Source organism: Sinocyclocheilus anshuiensis, unplaced genomic scaffold (assembly GCF_001515605.1).
Source record: "Sinocyclocheilus anshuiensis isolate Anshui unplaced genomic scaffold, SAMN03320099.WGS_v1.1 scaffold207, whole genome shotgun sequence".
Taxonomy (NCBI): Eukaryota; Metazoa; Chordata; class Actinopteri; order Cypriniformes; family Cyprinidae; genus Sinocyclocheilus; species Sinocyclocheilus anshuiensis.
The window spans coordinates 5,024,307-5,034,123 of NW_015551045.1; the positions used below are offsets into that span (position 1 = coordinate 5,024,307).

The 9,817-nt window shown below is 34.4% G+C and overlaps 1 protein-coding gene across 4 annotated transcripts in view; it reads right to left on the minus strand.

The window, feature by feature from the left end:
• The window catches only part of LOC107661735 (transcription factor COE1), a 155,970-nt gene that overhangs the window by 4,910 nt on the left and 141,243 nt on the right, over window positions 1-9,817 (minus strand). For 3 of the 4 annotated variants that reach the window (XM_016451494.1, XM_016451491.1, XM_016451492.1), the window contains exons 12-14: window positions 3,976-4,041; window positions 2,408-2,585; window positions 2,087-2,266 (exon numbers count right to left, since the gene is read on the minus strand). In XM_016451494.1, the coding sequence (XP_016306980.1) occupies window positions 2,087-2,266; window positions 2,408-2,585; window positions 3,976-4,041 (424 nt within the window). The remainder of the gene's footprint in view (window positions 1-2,086; window positions 2,267-2,407; window positions 2,586-3,975; window positions 4,042-9,817) is intronic. The other variant, XM_016451493.1, reaches the window with a different exon arrangement.

The following is a 9,817-nucleotide window of genomic DNA, read 5'->3' on the forward strand; positions in this document are numbered from 1 at the left end:
CATGCTTGAGGTATTCGGCCAATCACAACGCACTGGATAGCTGGCCAATCACAGCACACCTCGCTTTTCAGACCGATGAGCTTTGTAAAAATCGACGCGTTTCAGAAAGGCGGGGCATAGAGGAGAAACAATAATGTAAAGTATGTGGAAAATAATGTTTTTGAACCTTAAACCGCATAAACACATTTCATTACACCAAATACACAAAATAATGTTTTTTTTAGCAACATCATATGACCCCTTTAAGTATACAAACTTAGTATACCAAAATTACAAATGCAGGGCATTTTTATTAAGTACATAAATATGCAATGTATTTGTTGTATACCCAGCATGAAATAAACATATTTCAAATATATTTTAGTATATTTATTTTTCACTAGGGTGTTTATTTCTTAAACACAAATTTTGATGCAAAAAATTTTACCGATTAAAATACAGGCGACGACTAAGTAAGCCATTTGTAGGCTGATGTCTTGTGACATGCTCAACATTTTGCCATGTTTGAAACTCAGCTGTATTGCTTTTAGTTTTTAATAAGGATTTAAAAATTGAAGTTGTCAGATTAGTTCAGCTGAAACCTTATAACAAAGGCAGAATCCATTCATCAAGTCTTAACTAATCAATTAATGAAAACTGGAAGCTTAACAGGGGTCTCTGCGATTGATTGGAAGTGTCTGATGGAGTCAGTGAGCCTTTTATAATACTTGTTAACATTGCAGGATGTTGGCAGTGAAATTGAAGTGTTGCCCCTTCAATTACTTTATTGATTTAATTAACAGTGTTTAATACACAGGCCAAAATGGAATTTAAATTTGATAGAGGCAATAAAACCCTGTTTTTGTAAAGAAGACCAGAGTCATCAGAGGATAGAGTGGGCAGGGTTGCATTGCCGAATTCCTGATTGCTTTCTTTTCCTTTGCACGGGATGTTTGTGTCAAAGTTTCACGTGCTGCTCGTCTCGCCTTTTTTAAGATTTAATGTCAGATTGGCCCCCAACCCCCCGAACACACACCCTCACTGCTCAAGTCATAATTAAGCAAACAAACACATCACTCTTGGAATATTCCAAATTATTTTGTCTCTGGCTCACTTTCACATGTCTGGTTAATTGGAAAGAGCAAGCAATTAAGTATTAGCTCAATAAATAACAGCTGGAGTGAGGTGGCACTGTCAGGCGAACAGAAGAGAGAGAGAGTGAGGAGAGAACTTTTAAAGAGCTGTTGAATATAGACTGCAGAGCATTGTGGGAATTCTCAGTTGGGAATTCTATCAGACCTAAAGGCCCATACTGTCAGACTTCCTGCAATGGTTGTGCATCAAAGACAGAAGTTTGTTTGGAAACAAGGGCTTGTTGGAGCATGTGAATTAAACATTTCAACTGTCAAATTTCACCAATAGTTCCAAAATACTGTATTTTAAATGCCTTTTGAATGGATTTTATCGCTCATTTACACTTGCATCTATTTAAACATTGCACACGAAAGCATGTCACAGTAGGTCTGACGTCTTGACATCACATTTAGTCACATGTCTTCAAGTGAAAGTCAGATTTAAAAGCTACAGCAGAGGGAAGATTTTATTCAAGTTAAAAATGTCAATCTGTTCCTGACATAAAGCAATCATATGGCTTCAGATAACATGGAAATATAATACATGGGCCATGCAGACTACACAAAAAAAAAAAAAAAGAGGATTTCTAGTAATTGCTAGTAAATTTTACAAATAATTACAAAGAAATGGCAGGTGCCACATTTAATTAAATGTGAAATTTTGAAGTGGAAAGACTAAAGTAGGATTTTCTTGTAAAACGTACTCCGATTAATAATAACATTATTTCTAATTATTTATAACTTCGAAATGTTCAAATGTTTTTTAAAAATTTGTTTTTTTTGTGTGCTTTTAAAAAATTATAAATAAACGTTTTTGTTTTTTTAATTTAAATTTAAAAAATGTACTTTTAAAGTGAAATTTTATCATTTCACTTTCATTGGAAAAGAGCAGCTTGGACATTCTGCTAAACATCTCCTTTTGTGTTTTCTGAAAGAAAGAAAGAATATATAGAATATCACATCTCAATACTAACTTGCGTAGGGCGAGTTGGCGGCAGAGCCGTTCAGGAAGCTCGGGGAGCCGGTCAGGTTGGTCATGCCGCTGTTGCCGTAGCCGTTCATGCTGGTGGATACCGTACTGTAACTGCTCTGCTGAGGGGTGGAACTGGGCACATATCCGTGTGGTGATACGCTACTCGTGTTACGACTGAAACCTGCGGCCGGACACAGAGAAAACTTCAACTGAGCCTTATGTTAAAGTAGTGTGGCAGTATTCAGCTTTGATAAACTTCATCCTATATATCAAGTGTGTGTATGTCTGTGAAGAGGGAAAAAGAAAGAGAATAACATCTCACCCTGGTTTCCACCCTGAGACGACTCTGAGACATTAACGGCGAGCTGTCCAGTGAAGGAGTTCACTCCCATCATGCTTGCATGGACGGAGCTGTTGGTGAGGCCGGTGAGCTGGTTGTGGTTTCGTGGCACATTGTACAGGGCTTCAGCAATGTCTGCTGCTCGCTTAAGAATGATTTCCTAAGGAAAAATGAGCCATCATCTCTCACAATTGAACACTTTCATTTTCACTTTGGGTGTTGTTTCAACTTGATTGACTGATTTTGGCAACACTTTATTTTGATGGTCGCTTGTAGACATTCTGTTTACTATAAGCAACTTGGCAACTAAATGTCCACTAGCTTAATATCTGCTAAGACTTTATTTTGATGTTTCCCCAACACACATTCTACTGGCTATAAGTAACTTTGCAAGTACATGTCAACTTATTCTACTAAACCTAACCTGACAGTCAAATACTCTACTAATACTCTAATGAGATTTATAGTTGACATGTATTTGCAAAGTTACTTATAGTCAACTGAATTTCTAGGGAGAAAAAAAAAATCTATTTAACTTTGCATTATATGAAGGTCAAATTAAAAATGTTATATTATGACTATTTTTTGTACTTTTCAAATGCTTTTTATATGTTATTGCTAAAATTTTTCTTGTGTCAGAGTTTCAATAATAAAATATGAAAATGCAACAAAAAGTTACAAATTGTTACAACCTAAATAAAAATGAACAATTTTGATATGTATTGTCTTAAATTAGTGCTGTTAAACGATTAATCGCGATTAATCGCATCCAGAATAAATGTTTTTGTTGACATAGTATATGTGTGTGTGCTGTGTATATTTATTATGTCTATTTAAATACGCACCCATGCATGTATATAATTTAAAACTGTTATTTATATATACAGTATATATATAATATATATATGTATATATAAATTACATGAATATCAAAATATATACTGTATGTGTGTGTATTCATACATATACATAATAAATATACATAGTACACACACATACTGTATATTACTCAAACAAAAACGTTTATTTTGGATGCGATTAATCGCGATTTGACAGCACTAATTTAAATATGTAACACAAATTACATCCGTTGTGATTTCATGTCCTTCTTGGCTAACTATTTTGACACTAAAATTTTTCTCCTTCAAAAGTTAGTATACTTGTTTATGAAAGTAGCCTTAGAAAAACAAAGTAATCACTCATTTTATTCAAAAATATTTGAAATGCCATTTTCAAATTGTCATTTCCATCACAGAACACTATTAAACCCAATACATTATTTGATGTGTTGGAAATGCCACCACAACCTTTCAGTTTTTAGAAGGAAAAAAAAATCATAATTGTTCTGTAATGTTACATCATTGGATATTATTTATAGACAAATTAAATAAACTTTTTTTTTTGTACTTTTTTTTTTTTTTTAAATATATATGTTAAAATACAGATAGAAACACCCATATATTTTCAACAAGTGTTAACAGTCAACTGTTAGTGAAGGGAATTCATGCGACTGTCATTTATCAATGATAATCAAGGAGTTTCTTCCTCACCTGGTTGTTATGAGGCATTCCATAAAGTGCTTCCACTAGATCTGCTGCTCTCTTCAAAATCACTTCCTGTATGCACAACAAAACAAAGGAAATATTAATGATAAAATAAAGTTTGAGAAACAATTTCATCCTCAGTTCAATCCATACACAGTTACAATCCATAATACTTGTCACTTGTAACTATACAATGTGATGTTGTTCTCTTTCACAGATGAGAAAGGGTTGAATTTCCGTTTAATAACATCGGCGATCACAGCCAAGTGGAACACATGGAGCTGATGTTTGCTCAATTGTTCTGTGTCTCTCAGGATGAAAAAGTGCAGTATTTCAGCAAACATCTGCTTTGCGTTGAGGAAGGACAATGCAATCTATGTTTGCAGAGAAGGTCACTCGGTTTCACAGTACTGGGCAATAACTCAGCGGAGAGCAAGCTCTCGTAAGAGCTCTTGCGATGACAGTACATCAGAGATGGAATCGATGCGTTCCCGCTAATGAGAAGTAATTACTTTAACATATGCTTTTCTGCGCAGTCACATGATGGGGAAGAAGGACGATGGGTGTCATGATTGTTTAAGTGCAATGGCTGGAAAACATTAGCGACTTTTGTGTTGCTTTAATAATGTGATTATGTGGCTTGTGCAATATCTTCACATTATCAAACTAGCATGGGAGAAGTGCACCAAACGCGTGCGCTTGTCTTGGCCAGTAAAAGTTTAGACACGAAATCCTGTGTTTTGAACAAATTTTCACAAACAATGAATTAATGATGCAATACGGATCACATCATGTAGGTTTGTCATTTGACATCTCTCATAAATCAAATGCAATAACAAGTCAAAATACCCTTATGGAAAAACCACATGAATTTTACATTTTCAAAAATGGCAACTTTTGTGTGATTTTGAAACCCATTACCAATGTTTCACATGTGAAACTTTTAAATCTCAAATGATGATTAAATATTTTCACACACTGGGCCTCATTCATTAAACAGAAGCAAACAAAAACTCTAATAATATATTTTTCAATTCTTCAATTGTTCTGAATTGCACTGTTATAAATGTAAATAGTTTTTTTTTAAACATTTTTTGTGTTAATTGTTGCATTGATATATATATACAAAATCATTCCAGAATTGAAAACCATTCTTACATAAATTATTGCATGTTATAAATGTAATCATAAAACCAACTAGAAATTAACTTTTTACATTAAATGTTGCATTAATAGAAATGCAAAATGTGAATAAAACCATTCTTACATTGATTGGTGCATTGATACAAATGTAAATTGTTTGTAAAACAATTCTTCTGTTAAATGTTGCATTGGCATAACTGTAAATCATTTATAAAACCAGCCTTATGTAAATTATTGCATTATTGAAATGTAAAGTAGAACTATTCATATATAAATTGTTGCATTAAATATTTAACATTTCTTATCTAAGTTGTTGAATTCATGAAACATTTAATCATAAACGGTTCCATTCCTGTGAATGTAAATCATTTGAAAAAATATTTTTGCAAAAATAATTATAAATATTAATTCTTAATTATATAAATAAAACAAATCAATCGTAACAACTTTTTGTTAATCAGTCATAAATATAAATTGTACATAGAATCAATCTTATGCTAAATGAAAATATAATGTACATAAATGTCAATTGTTGCATGAATTAATGGTTTTACAAACAATTTACAAAGAAATTTGTTCTGCTCATATATACAAAATAATGAGGTCCTTAAATTTTACATGCAATTAAAATTCATGTTTTTTTTTTTCATAAGGGTACTGTTGTTGGATGCTTGAATTGCAGAATCGTTCACATGGTCCTCAAGCGTTTTCCTTATATTTCTCCGTCCTGTATGTTGGCGAGTGGGAGGTCTTTGGGAGAAGTTAATGCAGAAGGGCGCTGCTCCAGCTAACCGAGTGACAGGCAGAAAATTGCTCCCCCCTCTGAATGCAACCTTCACCAGGATCTTACCCCTTAGCATGTGTGTGTGAGCGCTGTGTTGGAACATATTGCCTCCCAATCAGCCCTGGGGTGTGTCGCACCGCGCACACACACACACACACACACACACACACACACACACACGGACACAAACGCACAAACAAAACTTGACGGGGGGTCAGGCAAGCAATGAGGAGTTTTAGTGCGCTGTCCAAGGTGCTAAATTCACTCAATTATGGCCGTGCTGGCACTGTGTTAACCTCTCATTATCGTCACGGGGAGCTGTTAGAGCGATAGATCCTGCAGCGAGAGTGAGGAGGCGGAGGAGAGTCCCTCTGCAGCCCAGCGTGTGGGATACTGGCGAGCGAAAGGGCCTGAATGAACGTGGGGCGGCCTGGAGGCAGTGAATTCCCAGTATGTGCGAGTTCAGCCAAAACATCAATCAAATTCAGCGGAAAAGATGAGGAGCAGAGGTCGATGATGAATACTGTATTAGCAGAAACACTGAGCTCTATACATCACAAATGTAATATGTTTTCCTATGCCTTTGGACCAGGTACTAAGACTCATCCATAAAATTCAAACAGTTATCAGTTCGGTTAAGAAATCATCAAACCCACATGAATGAAAACATGGAAATCATGACAAAACTAGAAATCAAACACAGCTATAAGTTAAAGACAATCCATAATTATCCTTACTGGTCAACACCTTCAAAAACCAATGATTATCCCAACATTACATGACTGTGCCTCACATTACAGGAAGTATACCACGTTATATACCATGTATAACATGTTCAGATCATTTTGATAAAGCCATTTACTGTTCTGCATTTGTTCACAGTGTTGAGTAGATCAGCAAGACATCAGCAGATGATGACATCATAAGCTTCATATACAATGATATCAGCAAATTTGGTTTCCCGGAAAAGTTTTTAGTTGACATTTCCTAAAACCTGCTATTTATTTAACCCTATAAAGCCAAGTCCTCTAGATCATTATTGCATTGCGTTACATTATATGTTTTGTCCAAAATAAAAAGTACAAAGCTTTGATCATAAAACTAAGCATTTAAATATCACTTTACTAAAACATTATTGGGAGATACATAGTGACAACTGATATTTATATGCATTTTATGTATGTATGTTAAGTAGTTATAAAGATCTCATTGATATACATTGCAAGCTATTCATTTAATTTTACATTTGACCATATAAATGACTACATCTGCAACAAATTGGATACATTTTTTAGTCTTTTATAATAGTATATGACAATATGCATATATATATATATATATATATATATATAAAATTTTATAATAGTTCATAGTTTTTTCCTTCTCAAGCTCCATATTCTCCTGTATAGTACAATATGAGCTATAAAAGATGTACCTGATGTAACAGGCAAATATGAAACTCAAAAAACACATATGCAAACTTTTTTTTTACTTTGTCTAAAGGTTTAATAAACGGTTCCATTAAAAAAAATCTAACTTATTTTACAAGTCACTTTAAAGTCAGATTTTACAGGGTTAAAGAAGGAAATGGACTGAGATGAAACTGTGGCCTTTGAAAACATTTTTTTTTTCTAAGGCTAAGCTACTGTATGGCACCGTCTTTTGGATATTATATATCATGATTTTTGTCTTCTTTTGGAGTTTTTATGATTAAATTGAAATGCTTTAACATTGTTTTTTGTGTCCATGGAAGCTATAAAGTCATGCAGCACTGGAGCAACTTCCTTAAGAAAACAAATACTAAAAACTGATTAATAAAGTCTCCAAAATGGGCAGGTTGTGTCAGATCTCATTGTCAATGTAAATGTCCAGTAGAGCATTCAAACTTCTGTTATCCCCTCTAATCCTTTCATACGGGCTACTACACCGTCTGTCCGTCTGAGCTTCTCAGGTCTGTCTGGCTTTGAACTGTGAACATTACAGCCTCTATAGGAAACTAAACTGAGAGGTTTAGATAGGAGAAACACTCAAAAAAATGAACTTGGGGAAAAATGTCCAAAATTATATCTCTAATGACTGATAAATGTGTCAGAAACAAAGAAATAGATTATATTGCATATATTGTACAGCAAATGATTGCTTAATCAGGTGTATCACATTCCAAAAACTGATTAAAAGTGACCATTTCACATTGCTGTATGCATTTTGCATGAAAAACCTATAAATAAAAAATATCTTACATACATTTTAGTTCTATAAAATGCATTACATACATAAAAACTCTATCAATCTGCTTACAGTAGATTCATTGTATTGTAAACATACAGTAACTTCCTAAGCAAAAATTATTTTACTTCTAAAAAGTTTAGCTTTTGTTTACAGTTGGTCTGTAAATCAGCTTTATATAAAAACAGTAGAAGTCTATGGCATGTCTTCATTTAAATCTGTGTGTGTGTATGTGTGTGTGTGTGTGTGTGTGTGTGTGTGTGTGTGTGCCAGTCTCTGTGGCGTCCCTGTGTTTGGCTGGTATGATTGAGGTGAGCAGTTGAAAAGAGAGCCCCGTCAACAAACTGTTATTACCTCAATAAGGACAAGAAAATCGATGGGGCGGAGAGGAACAGAGCGTGTGTGTGTGTGGTGCCGCCGCTGCCAATGGGACAGCAGCCAAGCCCAGAGAGATGGAGAGAGAGCGAGAGATTATGTATAATTCTCTGCACACACACACACACACATACACACACACACACACACAAACACTCACATGTATATACAATAAGCTCACAGCACATGACCAAACATACACACTTGTGAAATGAACAAGCAAAATACACTCAAAGCTCTAAACAGAAGATGAACTTAGAAAGGGAATTTTGAAAGTTTCTGTGATTTTGCCAACTATCTTCCTGAAACAGCATCATGGAATAATATTCCCATCAAACAATCCTATTTTAAGGCTAGAGAAAGGTGGTGGTCTAGAGAAAGACTCTGACAGGTTGATTCTCATCAACATATAATTTGCCAGAGATTAAAAATAATATCGGAGTGTCCGTTTACACTAACTCCACTCACTAACAGAAGTCAACACTACAAAAGACATTTCTCAAACAACAGCTCCAGTGGCGTAGATGGTAGAGTGTGTATTGTAGTTTTTTTGACGTCATCGACCTGGGTTCAAATACGCCTTTTGCCGATTTTTTTTCCTCTCCCTTTTCAAATCTCATAACACGTCGGAAAGCATTTATTTTCAATAAAAATTTAGGAAATAATCACAAAATTGAAAATAAAGTATCGGGTAGGTGTAGGGAGGGCTTTTGTCCCAATGAGGTGGCATCCATTTAATAATTTGAATTAAAATTATAATTTATACTCAATACGTTATTATTGCATACTGTTTTATAATCTAGCGTAGCGTCAGTTCTGGCAGGTCACGTTAGTCAAGCTCGCATCAGCTGACTCTCATACTGTTTTATAATATACTACAATACTGAGGTGCAGAAAATTGCCACTATTTGCAGTATAAATAGCAGAAAATCCTTCTATTTTAACATAGTGTAAATAGAATCTATAGCTATTTGCACTTAGTGTAAATAGCATATCGCTAAGAAAATACTGCTATTTTCACTTAGCTTAAATGGCCGCTGCCAAATAATATAATATTAATCTAATAGCTCATACACAATCTCAATATAATATAATATAATATAATATAATATAATATAATATAATATAATATAATATAATATAATATAATATAATAATATAATATAATATAATTGTCACGAATCCAGTCCGTGGTCTTCTGTCTGCTCGCCACCAGAGGTCGCCTTCTCATTACATTGACTCTCACACCACACAAACTGTTGCACGTCACCCTGGACTACATTTCCCATGCTCCATTGCACTGATTGGACTCACCTGCAG